The sequence below is a fragment of the Branchiostoma floridae genome, chromosome 17 (assembly GCF_000003815.2).
Source record: "Branchiostoma floridae strain S238N-H82 chromosome 17, Bfl_VNyyK, whole genome shotgun sequence".
Taxonomy (NCBI): Eukaryota; Metazoa; Chordata; class Leptocardii; order Amphioxiformes; family Branchiostomatidae; genus Branchiostoma; species Branchiostoma floridae.
In genome coordinates, this window is record NC_049995.1 from 15,819,044 (window position 1) to 15,841,909 (window position 22,866).

General features: G+C 38.3%; 1 protein-coding gene across 2 annotated transcripts in view; it reads left to right on the forward strand.

The window, feature by feature from the left end:
• LOC118404161 (sodium/potassium-transporting ATPase subunit beta-1-interacting protein 2-like) overlaps positions 1–13,317 on the forward strand; it is a 45,526-nt gene extending 32,209 nt beyond the window's left edge. Inside the window, exons 2-8 of one of the 2 annotated variants that reach the window (XM_035803184.1) lie at positions 4,464–4,601; positions 7,356–7,436; positions 7,878–8,054; positions 9,338–9,398; positions 9,932–10,016; positions 10,754–10,805; positions 11,923–13,317. In XM_035803184.1, the coding sequence (XP_035659077.1) occupies positions 4,464–4,601; positions 7,356–7,436; positions 7,878–8,054; positions 9,338–9,398; positions 9,932–10,016; positions 10,754–10,772 (561 nt within the window). In that variant the 3' untranslated portion in view covers positions 10,773–10,805; positions 11,923–13,317. The remainder of the gene's footprint in view (positions 1–4,463; positions 4,602–7,355; positions 7,437–7,877; positions 8,055–9,337; positions 9,399–9,931; positions 10,017–10,753; positions 10,806–11,922) is intronic. The other variant, XM_035803183.1, reaches the window with a different exon arrangement.
• The last annotated feature ends 9,549 nt before the right edge of the window (positions 13,318–22,866 follow it).

A 22,866-nucleotide genomic window follows, 5' to 3' on the forward strand; every position in this document is an offset into this window, starting at 1 on the left:
ACTGATCAATTGTGCTCTGAAATTGAATGAAAATTTCATAGTGCAGCAGAGAGAGTAAATGTTTTTACTAGAAAGCTGAAGTAATTGCAAATAATCCTATGCCTTAAAAAGTCTTGTTTTGTAAACCAATCCTGCTGCAATTTGAATCCATATCAAATCCATTTTCACAGCTTTGAACACCTTGCAGGGCTTGAAAGACTTAATTTCCGTATCAGTTTTTAAAAAACAATTCTGTATTTTTTCTATGTTTACAAATTTCATAACCTTTCTTGTTAGCTTGGCAGGTCATTTTACTGTTAATATTTTTCTTCTTCATTCTCAAAATTTTCTCCCATTTTGAGCCCAGGCCAGTGAACCATGATATTACTGTTGTGACCACTTCCCCCCATAGACCTGAATGTCACCTAATGCCAATTAGCTTTATCTAACCCACAATCCCCATGGTGAAACAAGAAATAGGATCATACCCAAGGGAAGTTCAATTTTTATAATCACTGGAAGATTTACATAATAGGTTACAATAATGTATGATTGACAAAATGGAGTGAAGTGTGACATACATGTACATGTATTATACAGATATATATTTTTTCAGGACTGTTATTAGAAACACAACAGCAATTTTACCATATCAATATTATATTCTACTGTCCTCTTATAATGTTCTTAATAATAATGATATAAATTTTGCAACATACTAATATCAAAATGGCATATTTTGTGCCTACAGTACTTGAATCCAGATTTGCAAATCCTTGTATGAAAGGGGTCTGATTGTAACTGTTTTGATAGTTCAAGATTTTCTCATATCAATTATGAATTATTACCTACTGTAGCCTACCATAAATATTCCTCTTGCTTCATTACGTATATATAGACCAGAATATTGCTTATAAAACAAGCCATAAAGAGATTACCTCTGTCCCCTGGGAGAGAAGAGATATAGTATTACCCAAGGACCTTGACATACAAAGTCTTTTAGTTCTGGGTTGGCCATCTGTAATGGGTAATTATTAAAGGTAGTAGAACATAGTTTTCCTATGGGAATTTCTGTAGTTAAGGCCAAAAGGTGACTGGCTTGGACACAGTGAAAATGATGGTAGGGTTCACAAAACTTTTTAAAGAAATACCAAAAACGAATTATATGTTTTAGTTTAGGGTATTGGCATACAAAGCTTTATATACCCAAATGTAAAGTATTTACATATTTAAATAGATAGTTTGTGAAATAAAATACTTCTTCACAAACATACATACATAGATAGTTTGTGGAATAGAATGCTGTCTTGGTTGTGTACAAAGAATCTTGTTAGAGAAAAGAAATGTTACTCAGTAACTTGATGAAACTGTTCAAGGAGTTCATCTGATAGCTGTCATTCCAACCAACCCCACAACAAAAACAGATTTGAAAGTAATTTCCTAATATGCTTTAGGATATTGATAGGCATTTCAGGCATTAGGCTTTAATTCCAGTCATTGCTTAGCCTGGAATATTTTTGGAAATGCAGGAATCCCAGCCTTCACAGCTAACCACAATGTTATTGTTGTAAACATTTATCAGGCATTGAGTGACGTACATCCTTTTTTAGGTGGACAAAAATAGAGGCTTTCGGCTCTTTGTAATTGTATAGTGGTTGTTTTTCTCTCCTCATTTTTGTGAGATTTTGGGACACTTTTGTTGACTAAAGACAGCAAAGTAGCCAACTTATGGTCAAATTATTATTTTTTTTGCTATCTTTATGTTATTGTTGTACACATTTCTCGGGCATTGAGTGACACACGTCCTTTTTTAGGGTGACAAAAATAGAAGCTTCTTGATTTCGTCTCTCTGTAATTGTATATAGTGGTTGTTTTTCTCTCCTCATCTTTGTGAGGTTTTGGGACACTTTTGTTGACTAAAGACAGTAAAGTAGCCAACTTATGGTCAAATTATAATTTTTTTCCTGCTATCCTTAGCACCTATATCTTAAAAAGTTATGAAACCGCCAGATACAGTAGGATGCTACTAGCTTGGAGCATCTTCATTTGATATTGCTTGCAGATAGATGTGCAAAGGTTAGATGTGACAGGTCGTTCAGTGTAATATAACCAGCTGCTGCCACTCCGCGTGCCTGCGTAGCTGTTGTGTTACACTGAAAGACAGTTATACAGATACATGTATACAGATACAGATATACAGATACAGATATACAGATAGTTACACTGAAGGACAGTTATACAGATACATGTATACAGATACAGATATACAGATACAGATATACAGATAGTTACGCTGAAGGACAGTTATACAGATACATGTATACAGATACAGATATACGGTCATACAGATAGTTACACTGAAGGACAGTTATACAGATACATGTATATTGTGTAGAAATATAGATACAGATATATGGTTATACAGATATTGACACAGACTTTGGCTTTACTTCTAGCTATGTACTTGTTTTTTTTTTTATCTAGGGGGGCTACTGAGAAATCGGTAGGATTCATACACAATGGATGTCTTGCATCCATGCATTTTAAAGTAAATGTGTCATGTTACAGTTGTTATAAGGTGCAGGCGAAACCCTTCCGAGATGGTACTTAGCTCTGTTGTTTGACATGGGACCCTGTTTCAAGGTTGCACCAAGAATGCTAGATGAAAAGACCTTAAGATCACTTGGAAAATTGACTATATGGGATATGGAGGGAAATGTTTTTCTGTGTTGCTAGTGTAGTGTAGTGTGTGTGCTACCCCTATGTGAAAAAAGTATGCCCCTTGTCAGCTTTTAAATCAATGAGCTACTGCTACATGTAGTAGCCCATACTATAATTTGGTCGTACAATATTTTATGATTAAAAACATTAAGCACATGTACATAAATTGTAAGATCATGTGTCTGTGTCTGTCTCTCTTTCTGTTATACATGTACCGCCTTTATAGTTATACTGATGACAGTGACCAAAGATTTCACCAGTAATTTTGAAACAAATTTCATCATGAATAGGAATACATTTTCCTAAATTTCGTATCATAATCATGGATCGTATTTGATTTATAAAAGTCACAGGTCATACAAATCTGATGTAGGTTAGACATCCAGGTAATAAGATATGCCAAAAAGTAGTTACTCAAGATGACACTGACACTGACACTGACGAAGGATAGTGGATTCTATCCGAAAGGTCTGACCGTTTCAAAACCATATCCAGTTGCTTGAGAAACTACTTTTTAGCAAATCTGATTTTGGTCTTTGTCTAATGGAACTTCACTGGAAGTGGTAACTGGTAGACCTTGTTGTAATGGTAGAACAGTTGTAAGTTTTTTGGCCTCTCTCTCTGTTAGCACATACCATACTGACATGGAGTGTGACAGTAATGACCTGTGTCAGTCTGATGGGATACTTCAGGCACAGCTCGGCATGCAACACCACCCCAGGATTGTTTACTTATGTCAATCAACAATACATACCAAAACAATAACATGGGAGAAAGCTTGGACATGTTCATGTTAACGTTGCTGTCAGAAGAACTGTCAGTGTCACTGATGAAAGATAATCAGGGTTCTCCCCAGAATTTTTTAGTATAGTGGAGGGGCTGGCAAAAATATCCCGAACCAATGCGCTACGCTTTCATGAAAATGGGTTCATTTTGCAATGACAGAGGGTGTCAAATACTACAAGTATAATATACTGTTGTTATTCCTTTGTTGTGAAGTGGCAAAACGACTATTGTTTTGATCATTCACAAGTTTTTGCAGACAATGACTGGAAAAGTGATGGCACTTGGCACAGAAATATGTGAATTTTCATTAATTTTAGCAAAACTAACCAAGAAAATAGGGAAGAGACACACTAAATTTCAAAAGGAGTATAGTGGAGCTGGGCTAGGAGTGTAGTGGAGGGCCTCCGTTATTCCATCCTTTGGGGAGGACTCTGGATAATGCATGTTATCCGAAACGCCTGACCGTTTCCAAGATCATATCCAGTTGCTCGAGTAGCTGCTATTTAGCATATCTTATTACCTGGATGTCTAGCTTTCGTCATGCACATGATTTATTTACTTGAAGTTCTTCATGTGTTTTATAATCTGCATTTCAGAGCTGTGCTCTGTACTTGTATGTAAAATATATACATATATATGTTTTAACATGCATTAGTTAACTTTCACGAGACATTTTGTTTTTTAATTTGTACCTTTTATACATGTATAACTAGTATGGGACTGATCAATGGATGAAAAACGAATAATTTGAAATAGATCAACTTTTGTACATGTATATAGTTTTGTTCAAAGTGATAGAATTGAACTACATGTAAGAATGACGAATTTTGTACTTTTTCTTCCCAGGTTGCGAGAGTAGACACAATTGAAATCAAATGTGTAATGTTCAAATTATAATATTGTACAAATGTATATTGATCATTGCATTGTATGGTATATTGATTGGTTGTTCATACAGTTTTCTTTTTCTTTCGCAGATAGCGACAGTAGAAAGACAAGTGTTTGACTTCCTAGGGTACATGTGGGCTCCTATCATCGGGAACTTCTTCCAGATCATCTGTGTCATATTGGGACTCTTTGGCACCTACCAGTACAGACCAAGATATATCGTGGTGGTGAGTGTCGATTGACTGATCAGTATTCTGTATTGAACATTTATGTGCACTGTACATAGTCTTTGTTGTCCTTTGTCAGAGTTATAGCATAGTCTGTACCAGGGTTGTAGCCAGCACCTGTCCTTCAGTCCTTTGAAGGAATTTTGCAGCTGGGGACTGAAAAAAGTTTTCCCCATTCCGTCACCAGGGACAGACAAAAATTGATATGTAAAGATATTAAAAAACTGAAACCCATGCGTTCTTCCTCACCAAAACAGTTGACATTGAACAGCTTAGTCTACAAGCAAAATTTGCACCGCAAAATGCAGGGAATAGTGTTGCAGAGGGTCTAGGCTTTATAAATTTTCTGGGACCCAGACCCCCTAGAAATGACGCACAACACCACGCCATGCCTTCGGTGCTCGATAGGATTCCCATTCAAAATCGAGGGGACTGAAAATGATTTCAGGCTGGCTACAACCCTGGTCTGTACAGACTGACTGAGAGTCGTAGAAGTAGTAGTAGTGTTTGTCTTTCACTGGAGTAAGTTAAACTTTTTTTTGTGTTCTATGATTCTAAGAGTTGGACAAGTTTTCCAAAATTCACTTGTCCTGTCGGGCAAGTGCATATGCGAAATTTGAATTACATTTTTCAATGCTTGATGGGTATATAAAAAAACTCACTCAAGGAAAAATCTTCCTTACCTGATCTGCTAAGTGGGGTAGGGCATGCGCTTTCCCGATGGGCAAATTTCACTTGCCCAGGACACTCGGTCCACTAGGATTTGTCCAACCCTGAAGATACAGTCCAAATTGCCCAAGAAGACCACTTAAGAGGACCGATAAAATCTGGCCTATATATTCAGTTGCAAAGATATCAGTATTCAGATTTTGTGTAATGTAATTATGCAGGGCTCGAAATTCATTTTTGGGATTAGGTGCACCGGTGCACCCAGCTTGAAAAATTGGGTGCACCAAAAAATTTTTGGGTGCACCACTTAAATTTAAGTAATAACCTAATAATAAAACTCAATAACAACCTATCAAATTCTTCAAGTACTATATGACAGACATTTTTATTAATCTTTCTAACACTTAGATGTCAAGAATATGATGTATACTAGTATACTTTGATATCTTTACATACATAATCGTAAGAAAATATTTGGGTGCACCCTGTGCACCCACAGAAAATAATTGGGTGCACAGCTCCAATTTTAGGTGCACCTGGGTGCACATACACCCAGTATTTCGAGCCCTGTTATGACATTATATATCTTAAAATATCAGTGTATGTTACTTAGTAGATATCACCTGTTCGTAAACCCCAAAACCTCACAAACTACCGATTGCTCAATATCGCAAAATGAAGACCTCGAAAAATATAAATTAACTTCCAACTTTTGCAAGTTACACAGTCAGTTGTATTCATTTTGTACACAACCACGAATCAATTGTAGATATTTTGTGATTGTTGTATCTTTTAAAAATGTATGTATTTATGTTGATTGAACCTTGGAAGATTAGCCCGTAAGGGCTAAAAGGTTTCTTAATAAACAACAAACAACAAATCATGAATAAACTTGCATCAAATATTCTGGGATTCTGGGATTCTGCAGAAAAATGTCTAAATTTAACTCATGGCTTCTTAGAAAAGTGAAAGTAATTCCCCAAGCAAACCGAGAGCTCTGTAGCCATGGCGATTGTGATAAACGTGCTTTGTTGCTTCGACACGATACTGAAAATCAATGAATACTAAACGGTGAGCCTTGGTATCTGACACTTGCAGGCACGGTTTGGCTTTGCACTAGGATTACATAGACCATGTTCTTTGATTCTGTTTGTTTTATCATAAATTTATATAGCTACATTATGTTTTGTGCTTGCAAAGAAAAGATTGCAGAGGAAGGCAAAGGAAAACTGAAAGAAATATCTTTCAGGTTGAAAAAATGGAAATTATCAACAACAGAAAGGGTAAACTTGTACTAACAATTCAACACAGCTTCTCTTCACCATAAAATGTACTTTTGTTTGAGGTTCTCTACTATATTCTGTGGAATGTTGTCTTGGAATGAGGTCTTAAGTCATTTACCACATATATCTGACAATATATGTACATGTACATCAGTTTTGTACGTGGGTCGCCCTGTGTGTGACCTGGGTGTAACCTTATTATCTGTTCTGCATGCAGCACTGTACATGGGTCACTCTGTGTGTGACCCGGGAGTAACCTTTTTTGCTATCTGTTCTCCAGTACTGTACATGGGGCATCCTGTGGGTGACCCGGGTATAACCTTATTTGTTATCTGTTTTGTAGTACTGCATGTGGGTCATCCTGTGCGTGACCTGGGTATAACCTTATTTGTTATCTGTTTTCCAGTACTGTACGTGGGTTGCCCTTTGTGTGGCCTGGGTATAAGTAAAAATAACCTTATTTTCTTATCTGCTTTCCAGTTAACTGTACGTGGGTCATCCTGTGTATGACCTTGGTGTAACCTTTTTTGCTATAGTATGTGTTTTACAGTGCTGTATGTGGGTTATCCATGTATTACCTGGGTATAACCTTTTTTTGCTATCTGTCTTGCTGTACTGTACGTGGGTCGTCCTGTGTGTGACCCGGGTATAACCTTATTTGCTATCTGTTTTGCAGTACTGTACGTGGGGCGTCCTATGGGTGACCCGGGTATAACCTTATTTGCTATCTGTTTTGCAGTACTGTATATGGGGCGTCCTATGGGTGACCCGGGTATAACCTTATTTGTTATCTGTTTTGCAGTACTGTACGTGGGGCGTCCTGTGGGTGGCCTGGAACATCTTTATCATCTGTGTATACCTGGAACTGGGCAGTCTCACTGTAGTAAGTACCACGGCAATGTTTTTGTCTTTGTTCATTGCACAATTTGAGATTTTCGGAAGGTTTAAGATGGTCTAAAACGAAAAGGATGTATGATTTTTTTACGAGTCCAGCACTGAATCACTTGGGTTTCATTTTTTTTACCTTAACTGAAACGTTTTTGCAAGTCCACAACCGGTATTCATCCCTACTGCAGCATTAAGGTTTTTCAAAATCCAGTGTGACAAGTGTTTTGCTTGTTGTATAAAGCGTTATAGGTTAAGATATCATACCTCATTTGGTGTGTGAGAGAGATTTACATACGGATGTTGTCTTACATTTCTTAATCTCTTGTTGCATAAAGGATTGACATTTATAACGGTTTAAGATCACCATATGGCATGTGGATGAATTTTATCCGCACTACGCACAAATGTAGTATCACTTTTCTCTGTTGACTTCTAGGAAACGCCGGCACTGACGCTCGGGGCACCACAGAGCATCAGCTGGTGGAGAGAACACGGGATTGGCTGCCAGGCCTCCAACGCCACGGCAACGTCGACCAATCCGGTGGTGACAGGCTGTCTGCTGGACTTCACTTATGTAGAAATGATCCATGCTGCAATTCAAATCGTACTGGCTGTAAGTAAACAAACAAACAAACAAACAACAATAGTCAGTAAACATGCTGCAATTCAAATTGTACTGGCTGTAAGTATACAAACAAATAAGATGTATGTTACCAGCAATGTTGAAGTGGCGTACATGGTAACTCGTCGTACATTAGGCATTATACTAGAACTCTTTTCTATTGTGTTTCTAATGCATGACAGAAGGATACTCTCTGAAAACCCACTGGAAACATGGCTAATATCCATGACCAACTACTCCACCCTCAGAAACACAAGGAACTGCCAGTCTACTGTCTAGTCTAAAGCAAACATTTGAAACATCTGACTAGGGAAAAAAAGGGAAGATACACACAGGAGATATTTCCTCTTCTGCTGGGTGTGTTTCTCCTGTGTTTCTGATGAGTTTCAATTATTGACCTGAGTTTTGGAAGCATTGGACAATAACATTAGAAACAAATTAGAGGCTCTCTACTCAGTTTGTTGATTTGATATTATTGATGGGCAATATAGAAAAATAAGTGCTTGACCACATACTGAAATTTCAAAATTCTGCAGCAAAGCATTATATGTCTCCTGTAATTTTGTCCATACAAGGCCTTTTCAAAACCATTCTCAGACAGTTGATATTATAGGTTGAAACAAGCTAATATATCATGCAAATACTTCTAGTCAAGTAAGAGTTGTAACCTTTTTTTATGTCCCCCATGCCCCAGATATTTCACTCTATTATCATGTATCATCGCGCCTCTAATTCCCTTCTTAGCTTGATAGAGTTGCCCAGATTGTAACGTTGGTTGATTAGGGTAATCAGTCTCCGAGAGAAATGCGACCATAATCAGATTTTTACGTCCCAAACCGTGTTAGCGCGGTGACGTGGATTTGCGAAGAGCCGGCCCCGTGACCTTGGTGGATATAATAATGACCTTGGGGAAACGAGGCCCATTCTTAGAACAGCTGGATTTATGATGCTAATCTCGTTACTTAGATTAGAATATATAGTTGTATTTTTCAAGATGTACAGACAAAAGTGAAGAAAACATTCAAACATTTGGTCTACGTGGAAAGGTAAAATCGTCATATTTGTGTCAGTGGGAAAATCATCTAAGGGAACATCCAAGTGGGATGAAAAGCGGAAACTGGAGCAAGAATAGGGTGGATACAGGCTACAATGGTGTATCTTGTAGTAGATACATTCATATATGCAAACAGTACATGTACATTCGTATATTATACATGTAGGCACATAATACTGTTGTACTATGATTGACAACTGTTCTGTTTCTGTTGTTCCAGATCGTAGGGTTTATCTATGGCATCTACGTGGTGTATATGTTCACAGAAGAGGACGACAGTTGTAAGTTACCTGTTTCTCTTCTTCATGTTACATGTATATGTCATATATTGTCTACAGTTTGATAATGGTCCCCCTACTGACTTTATGTAATACTAAAAATAGGCAAATGTCAGGATTCAATATATCGTGACTGGTGAGCTTTGAAACAAACATGGATTTGAAAAAAGGTTAAACTTATGAAGGAAAAGTGTTAGAAATATCTCAGAATCCGATACCATGGTTCATGTGTAAATTGTGCTGTTGTTTGAGAGCCCCCTTGCTGTCACTTTGTTAAGTGCAAATAATCACTTCAGAGTGTGTAGATTGTTAACTGAAATAACAGAGTTCTCTGAACACAACAAATGCCAATAATTTAGTCACTGTCTGTCACTTTCCTCAGCACAATACTGACGTTTGGAAGGAGAGAGTGGACCTGGTCCGGGCAAGTAGCCCGCGACAATGATGATCTACTTCACACTGCGGCTAGGTGTCGTTACTGCAGTTTGAGAAATGCTGTTCCAAACGTAACTGAGTTTATACCATGTCTTTTGCAGTTGACTTCATAGGAGGTTTTGACTCGTACTCAGCGTACCAGGCCCCACAGAAAACGTCCCATATGCAGTTGCAGCCGATGTATGTGTAAGTACTCCAGATTCTGTTGTCTCAGAGCCCCCCAACAAGAGTAGTCTGTGAGAAACATACTATCACTGCTCTGGAGCATCTCTCACTGTCTCAGGAGACGTTACCACTGGGAATGCAGCTAGAATCTGTTCTCCTTTTTAAATCGATACCGCATGAAGATATAAAAGAACTAGTATATGTAGAAAGTTTATTAAAGCTAAGGAAGTTTATTAAACCTTAAGTAAAACATATCACTACTTCAAAAGAAAATTATCCTGGTAGGTCCATGGTTGTGCCGAAATATGTTGTCTTGTTTTGTACTACATGTAGTATGTTCCACATTTACTTTCCAAGTACATGTCCTTCCCGTCACTTAATGGCTTTGTATAGCACGCCCCCCTCCCCACTACTTTTCAGTCTCATGTCAAGTATGGTCAAGGTAGCCTGAGTACCATCCTCTGTTAGAAAGTAGCCTGAGTACCATCGTCTGTAGTGATTGCTGACTCAATCCTTTCGCTTGCCAATTTGTGGTTAGTAAAAAGTATTGAGCCAGCGGTCACTACAGAGGATGGTACTCGGGCTCGTTAGGATGAAGTACATCTTAGCAATATAGTGTAGCATTAGTTAATTATAACATACCATGGGTAGATATAATCATACAATAGCACTCTAGTATGATACTCTGTATGTCGAGACCATATGTTTGCATGTTATTTGCATGTTTAATGTCCTCCCCCTGTTTTGTTTCATTTCAGTACCAGTTCTACTTGTTAGTGGTGAAGGGAAAAAGACTTTCTTTCTCTGGAGGTACTTTTGGTGGGATCTTTTCATTTTGTGATTAATTTTCTTCTGATTTAATCTTCCAAACTAACTTCTTCTTGATTTAAAAACAATTTAATCTCTCTACAACTGGATAGGATTTGAAGATTATTTACTGGACGTTTCGGTTGTCTCAAGCAAATTTAAGACCAAACACGCTTGTCCAAAAGTGCAGGGGTCCAACCCAGTGTGAGTGGATCAAATGAATCTGGATATGCAGCTTGTACTGTTAAGTACAAACCTGGTGTGTTAAGACATTTCGGTTACCTTTTTGTTTGTATTGCTTCAACCAATTATAAACCACCTCATGGCGTAACATACCAGGTTTGTACTGAAGCTGCATATCCGGACAGATTTATTTGATCCACTCACACAGGGAAGGACCCCTTCTCTTTTGGATAAGTGTTTTGGGTCTTTAACATGCTCGAGGTGTGGCTCTCCAAAAGCACAGGACATCCAGCCAAAGCTAGGTCATTGTATTGACGCTGAAGAAGAGTGATGGATGTCACTTGAAATGTCCGGTAGTAATATCTGTTTTGTCTTATCCAATTGTAGAAATTGAATTGTCTTTGAACATTCTTTACCTGGATGTCTAACCTTCATCAGAACTTATCCTCTTCTTTCTGTATCCCTCTTATGACTTGATTTCTAAAACTGTCTCTGTACCTACCTCATTTTAAACACTAAATATGAATATCCGATCTATTGTTTTCTGTTCTCTGTGTGTTTGTTTCACAACCCTCTGTGTAGTTTTAGATTCCGTTTCAATTGAGCATTGCTTAAGCAAATGAGTTTGAAATCATTTGCTCACTGAGTATAGTTTACAATGAGTTGCAGTTCTTATTCAACGACCCAAAATGTTTAGTCACTACAACTCCACATGTCAAAGTGCAGAGGTCAGACTGAGGTTCTACCACCATGTCAAAGTGCAAAGGTCATCCCAGGGGTCATGATATCAAGTGTAGAATGCAAGGATATTGAATTCAACACTTTTTCTGAGTAGTAAGGACATTTCAAAGCATTTGTAGCTGCATTTGTATGTTTGTTTGAACCTTTGTTTATTCATTGTTTGTTGTAAACAATTTGTTTTTCTTTCTTTTTCTAGGGATGGCCCCGCGGTGGAATGAATGTGGAAAAAGTCTCCCTCATCTGAAGTTCTAGCTGATACTACAACAGGGCAAGCTGACTGTGTAATCGTGTGCTTATATCTCTGTCCCAATGCATGCTGTCCACCCCCATTTGTCTAGTGAGGATGGTCCGAAATTTGTTACCACTCATAGTGACTAGGGTAGACCTGGGCAATACTACTGTCGAAGCAGGGGTGTTTTTGCCTCCGAAGTTCTTTGTATATATGAAATGTCTCTGGCCAACCACTTTAGCAATAGAGTAGTCTTATTGGTCGATTGCGGTTTTGGACCATTCCACTTTTAAATGGGGAGGCACAGAGCTTTTGTTGTGGGGAGGAAAAAAATTGGTGCTGCGAAAAAAGAAAATGGTGTGTGCTTATGGAAATGCGATATTATACAAAGTGGCACTGTCCAACTAAAGATATTTTTGGTTAACAAAATAGCACATACCTCATATTATTGGAAATATTATTAGAGAAAATAGTACAGAATACATACACAAATCTATGTATATCTATGGCTGAAAAGATTTAAGATACTTGGTTAAAGAATCAGTTCACCAAAGTTTGACAACCTTGTAGCGAGTTGTAGTTTTAAGTTTGAAAGAAAGAAACAAGCGACGCTTTAAGTATGGATGACGGTCTAAATCCGGAAAACTTTGATTTTCTCAAAGTAGATTGACCAATCATGTCCACAAGTATGATGTAACAAAAGGTTGATACTCATATCCATGTAATCCTTTATAGATTTCTTCAGAAGCATGCTCAGATCTCCAGAATTCTCCAGAATTCAGAACTGAATTTAAGATAAAACATGTTCCCCTTTAGTACCTAGTCTTCTGCGTCATGATTTAACACACTCAGTATAAAATGATTTTATTGTCTTTCCAAGAAGAACTCAAGTTTTTCGGATTTATAAAGACTGCCTTTCCGAATATATAGACACTGTGTCACTTGTGGAAGATGTTATGGTAGATGAGATGAGAGCATATAGAAAGTTTAAAGTATGACAGAGAAAAACTATGTTATAAAGATTAAAAACAATATTATAGTTGAAGTGTTGAGGATATCGGCCAAAGTGTGTACAGGAATAGGCTATGATCGTTCTTCAGGGTAGTGAAATGTGAAGAAAAGAAGATATGATGTATTTTGTGGCTTGTTAATTCCACGGAGTTATGAAGTTTGTTTCTAACAGTTTGGTATACACAGTAAAGGTTTGAAGTAGATCATTATTTTCAAATTTCCATCCAACTTCTGGACCTCCAAACTTTGGTTGGGATTGGGATTACCAAACTTTCATTTGGAGGGCCAGAGAGCTTAAAAATTTAGCTGTTTGGAATTAGAAAAAGGATTGCACCTCTGAATTGTACGAAAGAAAAATTGGAGCCAGTTTAAGCACAATGTTAAAAAGAGTTATATAGAAAAACTGTTGTTACCGACAGTAGCATTGCTTTTATTTCTGTTGAATGAACGCACCTCCTCCAAGAATCTTGCTTATACAAATTACTATATGTGAAGGGTAACAAGGAAACGACTTCGAGTTTTAATATTTCAAAGAAAACTGGCAGTTGAGTTTCCATAGTAACAGTTGTTTTGTTGTATTTCTTTGTTGTCTAAGTTGACACGTGGCGCATTATATAGGTGCACCACGGACAGATAATTGTAACAATTATGTCAAATTTATTTTGTTACAAGTTGTACAGTTGTTTTGGAGGGCCGTGTATATGTATTAATAATCATTCAGTAGCTTTTACAATTGAGAGCTGTCACTTTTTAATACCTCCTTTCTGTTGTGGTTAAATGTAATAATGTTGGATAAACAATTATGTATTCAAGATGATATACTTTACTAGGATGGCTTAAGTTTTAGCATTGAGAAGTTTATTTCATAACTTGAAAGTTCATCTGTGTTGGTAGAAGTAATTTTGGATCAAAGTTGAAATGTAATTTCCAACACAAAAATTCGACTTTGGTTCAGTCAGAAAATATGGGTAAGTTTCGTGTTGGAAATCATACCTTGACCCAAATTCAGAAGTTTATTTCTCAATGTTATCTATTGAATTCTGTTGTTATTGCATCCTATTTGTGCAGAACTGTTTTAAATGTGTTTTCTGTTACATGGTCATTGGTTGTTGTAGTGCTTCTTGAGTTTTTGTTGTAGTACAGCAGAGCCACCTATCAGTCAGTGGCAGTATTGCACCAAGAGTAGTGGCTATATGCAATCACACCAACCTCAGATATATATGGTCTTGAATTTGCACTAAAGTGTCATCAGTTGTACCAGATGGCTTTCAGATGAATTTCAGACAATGATAAGAAATTATTCTAAAGACCATACTTTTTGGAATATGTTACCAATATGTAAAAACAGTATTTTCTTGCTTTTGTGGTTGCGTGCACTTAGTTGTAAAACCAATGATCGAATAGACTTGATGGCATTCAAAAGTTTGACATGTTGGCTTGTAACTGTTCACACTATGTTCATACTGCTTTTAAAAAAGTCGTCTAGAACACACTTCACCAGTTTGGACACATGCAATACAACTCGTGCTTGCTTCCGTGAATGCAAGCATGATGACATAGAATTTTGTTACAACAAAATCGATAGTAAACTGTATGTTTCTAGCATATTTCATTGCATGTGCAAAGTTTCACTGGATTTGCCAAATCTAACTGAGTACTGTATTTGTTTCAATAGATACTAAGTCTGGCTTGGTACCTTATCTCCAAGCAGATCCTACGGTAGCATAAGATAGTATCAAAAGTTGGCAGAGGAGTAAAGCTGACTTACAAGTGTGTTTCGCTACCGGGCAAATGGACACCTCTTTGCTGACTACACTCCTTGGCCAGTTTGGTACTATCTTATGCCATTGTAGGATCTGCTTGGAGATTACTTGGTGCCCATCTGTATAAGACTGTTGTTGTTTTGAACCGTGCATACACAGTAATGCACAATGTGCTAAAGGCAAAGGCCCCTGATGTAAAACATGTCTATTCATGTATCAAGCACAGTCTAAATTTGGACTGTTTATCAGTTAGGGGTCTTAACCTTTGACATATTACCCACAATGCATCTTGTGGAGCATGCGCATTTGAACCATGAATTAGCCCATTACAGTTATCAGATTCAGATCTTTTCTGTTGTCTATTTGCAAAAGTACTAAATAAGAGCTTAGATACATCAGGGATACTAGGCAATTTTTTGGCTTCAGTAAAATGTGAAATTACTGTCACAAAAACTTGTTTCTTGGTTGAAACTTTAAGACAAAGTTGAAGGAGTCTATAGAATGGAACTGATAGTTTAACTGTAAGATGTTGGAAATGATTGTACATTTACAATGACTGTGTGCACAAGTTTGTAAGTTTGTACTCTTTCCATTGTACATTTGTATAATGTAAATACAATTTGTGCTTTGCTATAAGATGCTTGTGTCTAGTGTCTTTTTTTTCTCAACAGTCGCCGAACCCGTTAATATATGAAACTACTTGCAACTTTGCAAAAAAGGGCACTATAGAAACAGTCTAACATCAATTCAGCTTCAAGGCTGTTAGATTTTGAGAGTAGGTTAATACTAGTAGTAACTATAATTTCATCTCCAAGCAGATGTATAGGGCAGGTCTAGATTTTTTGTTTGCTTTTTCAGTATGTTTAAAAAAAATGAGTTTGCTCAGTTCAAGGCCACATGGAACACTGTAGCATCATCTCTTCTCCCTATGTCAGAAACATCAAGCTTAGGCAAGCTCTACTTACTAACTCAACAGGCGAAGTAGGGGTTACAAAAGCTGCTCGGAAATTCAGTATCCCATATAAGCCTGAATGGTCACATCCTATTCGATAGTAAATCTAATTATAGGCAAGTTAAGAAACTAAGTACTAAAAGAAATTCACAAATTAGAGGAGGCCTTTTATAGAACATCCTTGCCAAATCAATGTACGTCCTTTGATCGTGATATCACTAATTATCATGTTTTTAAATGCAACAGATATAGGTACCCCAGCGGATAAAGGTGAACTAGCTGTAGAAATAGATCAAACAAAGTCAGTGATGAAAGAAAATTACCTCTTTGGGATATTACATGAATTGTATCATGTAATGATGTGTCTTTTTTCATATTTGCAATATATTGACAATGATGTAACATAAAGTAATGACTCTGATGCCATTTTCAGCACTGTTTACTTGTATACCTCTTCTATTTGATCCATGGGCCAATTGTAAAACTCACAAACCACAGTGATATGGTTACTCCCAAGCAAGCAAGTTTTTACCGTAACACGCACGGTTCAAAAGCGCCGCCGAACGGCTGAAAATATCATTACAGGCAAACCCGCCTCCAGCAGTATTACGTTTCTGCAGGGCTATGGAATGACTCCAAGTGAGTAAAAGTCTTTGCCGAATTCTACGACCTGTACCGGAACCCCATAGAAAGACCAAGGAGGTTAAAAAAGCCTCGAGGAAACCTGGTGGAGGCTACGACAACCGTGGGGGATTGGACGGGCTCTGTTCGGTGCTGAAGGCGCTTTCCACCGCCCGGCTCATCTGTGGCTCTCGGTAGCACCTGACCGGAACACGGTGCCAATATAATGCCACCCAACGAAGGGTGAAGATTGTTACTAGTCTACACTGTACATTTAGGATGAATAGAAGTCATAAAAGTTATCATATCACATACAAATGCAATCTTTGTCGTACTATTTTGTTACCGCCAGTTTGCGGAGGTACACAGCGTCCTGCATTCAGCGGAGGTGAAGAAACCCGCGGCCGACTCACCTTGAAATACAGTACAAGAAACTGTTGCGATATTCCCGGGCCTTTCTACTCCTCCAATTTGCAAAACTTTACATTTAACTTCATAAGACCTGTAAGTCTGATTATACTTTCACTATTTGGGATAGTTTCTGTCTTGCTTTTGTACAAAATGTCCAGAATGTCTGTCGCACTACTTTCTTTTTACCGCGAGGTTGCGGAGGAACACTGTGCTGTGCGGTTTGGTCAGTATTACCGCACATTATCATGTGCAGTATTCCCGCACATCACCTGCTTATTCCTGATTGGCTGCTGCGGAATTTATTGACCAATAATTGTGTAGTTGCCACAAATATTCGGCAATGATTGCCTGAACCGCGACAATTCATATTCTGGGGTGAAAAGAAGTAGGTAAAATAAAACACATATGTTCCCTACATCTATCCGCTTAAAAATAGTGAACTATCGCGGTCTTACACATTGATTGGTCAAGGGGTTCCGTACTAGCCAATCAGAAATGAGTAGGTGATGTGCGGGAATACTGCGCATGATGATGTGCGGTAATACTAACCGAAGCGTCATGACCGCATAGCACAGTGTGCCTCCGCATCCTCGCGGTAAAAAGAAAATAGTGCGACAAAGTTCCCGAGCGATTTGTAGAAAAGCAAGACAGAAACTGTCCTAAGTGGCAGACAATAAAAAGGATTTTGGTCCATATGGATTTGGATGTGAAGTTTAATCTGTCGGCGAAGAGATGCTCGAGAACATCACAGTTGCCTGTCGTGGTGAATCGGCTGTGGATTTATACATCTCGGGTGACATAAGTTTTAAAAAAAGGCGGGAAACGCCAACAAAACCAAAATTTTTACGTATCGGTACTTATCTATTTATCTTACCTTTCTAATCATTGAGAGGAAGCTTTGTGCTTTCAGATAGCACAAATCAACTTTAAAATTGTGACCTGACAATAATTTCATCATCCGCATAGGGGGGCTTTCAAGTGCACATGCACTGCATTCTACATTTATTCCGCTGGGCGGCGCCAATAGACCGTGCAATAACCCGTTAAGCCTGGCAAAACATCGGGTTCATTGCAAATTCGTTTTTATCATTTTGAGGGTAAGAAACAACATGCAAAGCGCAAGTAAAATACTCTCTGATGCGAAATATAAATCATTTCATGTTTGTACTGCTGTCTTGATGTTTTAATACTAATAATTATGAGCATATTTGAATATAATTGAATTCTATTGTGGTGACAGCATTGTTTTAAGCTGATGTAAGTCGAAGTTTCACAAGAATAAACGAGTCCTTCCTTCCTTCCTTCATTCAAATGGATAAATAAATTCATCAACGCAGCCCTAACTTAAGTATTGCCCAACAAAGAATACAGTAGAAGCCGCTTAATTGCACGGCCTATTTGCCGGTGAGTTTGGTGCAATTATCCGACTGGTGCAATAATGCGAAGTTATCTAGCTGGACCGCAACGGTTTGGGGTTTTGGGACTCCGTGCAGTTAACAGAAGTCTGCGTTAATCCGTTGTGCAATTAACTGGCTTCCACTGTACAAAAAGAATTAGTGGCCAAAAGAATACTCATATTTCCATCCTATTGCTGACATACATGCAACCCTTCAAAACGTATATATCGTATATTTATTACTCAACTAAAGGCCGCAAAAGAAATTAGTTCCTATCATTATTCTATAATAAGGAGGGAGGCTGTAGGTATGACTGTATGTCCTGTTTTATATCATTTTGTATTCTTGTGTCCAATTGATCATCATCATCACATCGTATCTATTATATAAATGGCTAACAGTCTAGTAAAAGTAACAATGTCATATTGGATGTCAATTCGATGAGGTCTCCAAGCAGATGTTGGGGTGAAAGTCGTACTGTTTTCTGAGTGACGTCCGGGCTTTTCTGACAGTCGCTAACTTCATATAAGCAGATCAACAGTTGACTAAAAGCTCAAAGCTGATAAGGGCAAAAAGGTGATGTCCATTATTCATAACTATCCTTAACTCAGACATAACGTACAATATATGATGTATATATGAATGTAGGGGGCGCTTCGATGGGCGGACATGGTGTTACATGGGCTCCTCGCGCGGCGCCTAAAAACGATCATTTTTATGTCAACTAGTATCTTGAAGGTTATTCTAAATGTATATAAAGATGTCTGGGCCTACTTAGGAACGTTTTCACTGACCTTTAGGCTAATTCTGGGTATATATCACATTTTGAAATTTGGAGACATATACCCTATCATAGCCCAATCTGCAGTACCGCTCCCGGCCGCACCCTGAAAAGTGGCTAAGACGACCGTCAAATTGCCAAATTTCCGCCTTTTCGGGAATGAGGAAATCGAGGAAGGCTCGCAAGGGGTTTTGATATTCAAAGCTTATTTGACCTTTTTTATCGTTAAGACGACCATCTAATCAAAGAATAACAATTTTCAAAAATAAGTCAGTGGAAATCATGTCATAAATAACAAATTTCCTGCACAATTGGCCAGTATATAGAAGTGGCCCAAAGCACACAGCCCAGGGTTGTAGCCAGCCTGAAATCATTTTCAGTCCCCTTGATTTTGAATGGGAATCCTATCGAGCACCAAAGGCATGTCGTCATTTCTAGGGGGTCTGGGTCCCAGAAAATTTTTAAATCAAGACCCTCTGAAACACTATTTCCTGCATTTTGAGGTGCAAATTTTGCCTGTAGACTAACCTGTTCAATGGCATCTGTTTTGGTGAAGAAGCACACATGGGTTTCAATTTTTTTATATATTTTTGTCTGTCCCAGGGGACGGAATGGGGAAAACTTTTTTCAGTCCCCAACAACTGCAAAATTCCTTCAAAGGACTGAAGGACAGGTGCTGGCTACAACCCTGACACAACCTATAACTAGACACTTTCTCATGGGCTGATGGTATTAGATAACGTTTTCGTTCTTATTTCTGAAACAACTACACGTTAAACAAATGGAAAGGTGCTTCTGTCTGTTTGTTTTTTAATAGATAATGCTGTAAGGTGCATGGATTTTTTGTGGATGCGGCTTTGACTGAGAGAGAAGTTTGATACGAGGGGCGTTCAATAAGTAATAACTCTAACCCACTTCCAGTTGTCTGATCTAGATGAAATTTTGCATGTGTAATGATAAGTATCTCTATAGGTAATGTTGCAAAAAAAGAGCTCTGAACTAATTGTGGTTTCTGATTTACTGGTGTTTGAACTGAGTCAGGTGCGAAATGGACCAGGTGTGAAATGGAGCCATTTGAGTGTCGCGCAGTGATCCAGTTTTTGTATTTGAAAGGACGCACACCAATGGAGACTTTTGATGAAATGGAAGAAACTTATGGTGATGATGCCCCATCATATGACCTTGTAAAACGCTGGCATCCTGAATTCAAACATGGCCGGAAGTCTGTGGAAACAGCTTCCAGACCTGGTCGTTCCTCTTGTGCCATTGATGAGGCATCTGTTGAAGGACCAACCTGGGATGTCCTACAAAAACGGTGTCCAGAGCTGCATCAAACAATGGGAGAAATGCATAACTCCGGGTGGTTCCTATGAAGAGAAAGACTAATAACTGTGCCAAGTTTCATTAATTTCCTGCTATGGGAAATGAGTCAGAGTTATTACCTCCATGAAATGTCATGGAATGGAGGTTATATTTTCTGTTATGTGTCTCTGTCTGTGTAGATGATTACTCAAGAACGGCTGGATGGATTGGTTTCATACTTGTTGTGTTGGTGGGCTGTGATGAAAGCTCGAATCGATGAGATCTTGGGCGCCGTATCTGTCGTTATAATCGATGTAATAATATCAGAAATCGCCCCTATATTTGAGATATATTGGTACAGGCATCGTGCTGTATGTGTTTGTTAATGGGCTTAGCTGCAAGCAGATAGTGAGGTGACAGCTGTTTGGGGAACCCCCAGTAGTTTTATTTATGTCTGCTTAGGACTGTTTGAAATATTTGTAACAGTTGGCACAGTAGTTACCTCCATGAAATGTCATGGAGGTTATATTTTCTGTTATGTGTCTGTGTCTGTGTACAAGATTACTCAGGAACGGCTGGATGGATTGGTTTCATACTTGTTGTGTTGGTGGACTGTGATGAAAGCTCGAATCGATGTGATTTTGGGCGCCGTATCTGTCGTTATAATCGATGTAATAATATCAGAAATCCCCCCTATATCTGCGATATATTGGAACAGGCATCGTGCTTTAAGTGTTTGTTAATGGGCTTAGCTCCAAGCAGATAGTGAGGTGATTTGTATGACAGCTGTTTGGGGAACCCCGAGTTTTTTTAATATGATGATTAGTTTTATTTATGTCTGCTTAGGATATCATGGAGATGTCAAGCGTAAGTATAATTGTAAGAAGTTGAGGTACATTTAACGGTAATACTTAACAGGTATGGATTTCTCACATACTGTACTGCTGATTTGAGTGACATGGTGATTAAAATGCCATTAGGTCCTCTCATCTTAGATGGGTTGGGTGTCAGAAGTTTTATGGGCGATACAGATGTTCTGATTTCGTTACGATAAGGGACAGTTGTTAGTTGTCTCTTTTGTAGCCAATGGTACTTGATTTTTAGCAGACGGGGTTGGCGCCAAGTATTCATCTTACAGTTGATGTAGGGCTATCAGAGGAAAGTGTGCATCTCATTTTTGTACCGTGTGAACAGCTGATGTTATGACATATTGGTGGAAAATCAAATCACCATCTGACTAAAGTTGGCCACATCTCTTTAGCTTCGCCAAGAAGCTTATGTTTTTGCCGACTTGGGTCTGTATGTAGGTCAACAGGATATAACTCGAGAAATTGTGGATGGAACTTTTTTATTTTTTGCAGGTGTGTAGCGGCTGTTTAAAGGCATGCCTAGTTCGAAAATGGGTTACCTGGCGTTTTCCTATGGTACATTAGCGAGCTTGGTATTTTTTTGGGTGTTTTTTCGGGAGGCATAAGTCAAAATGTAGCTGGGCGATTTCCACGATATTTGGCAGGTCTGTAGCGGTTGTGGAAAGGATTGCCATGTGCGAGAATGGTTTAGCTACCTTTTACCTTTGGTGCTGTAGCTGGCTTTGTATGTAAGTGCGTTTGTCTGTAAGCAAGATAACTCGAGATGTTCTTGATGGATGTTAATGATATTTGGTTGATAGGTAGGGGACACAGAAAGGAAGGTCAAGTTCGATAATGGGCCTCCTGGCAAATTGTTTTGGTACTGCAAGTGAGCATCAAAGTTTGCGCCTAAATTTTCCAGAAGTGCCAGGTTCGTGATTTTTTACTGGTGGATAGCTGTTGGTACTAGGAGTCAATGGTCTAATTTTGGGCCCCCTAGCAGCTTGTTTGGAATTGCAGTGGGTGTTATATTTCGTAACTTTTTAGATGGATAACTCCTGAGGGGATTGATGAATATTTTTTGTTTGTTTTTGGTAGGTAGGTACTTTGGATGATTATCAACATAATGAGATGCAAATTATATAAATCACTCTGTATTTAATAAAATTTAATATAATTACTTAGGGAAACTTCTATAACGGTTGAAAAATACTTGTGACGGAGTCACCTGAAAGGACTTGAATCGGCCCATAGATGTCTAAAAATAGAGAAAAAGTAGGTCAAAAGAGCCAGTGGAAGCAGAGGCTCCCTGATAAACAGACGTTGTCTTGGAAGCATGAAATTCTGATTGACCAGGGATGTTACTAGGTCATCCGTGTACTATTCCGCCAGGCTGGAGTCTGGTAGAGACTACTGGCTGAAAAAATGCCTATAAATGGTCATGGTTCATGTTAGCAAAATACAAAGCCTGACCGTGTCCAACACGTATCTATAAAATTAAGCAATTAAATAGCTTGCTGAATTGATGTCAATACGACGGCACACAGCAAAGGATTCATAGCAGTTGAAATATAACATATCTATATACAAGTGTTGCTTATATCTATATACAGATCAACAATAAAAGCAACACTATATCATGGGAACGGTAAAAATGTAGTAGAGGGAACTTGACGAATATCACTTGATATAAAGATGTAGAGCTAATATCTACGAGACACTTCAGGTGTATTTTCTTATGATGGACTGCAAGGAAACTTGGTGTTCCATGTGCCAGTAACACAACATGGGTCTAAACAAACGAATAAGCACTATGTAAAGTCAG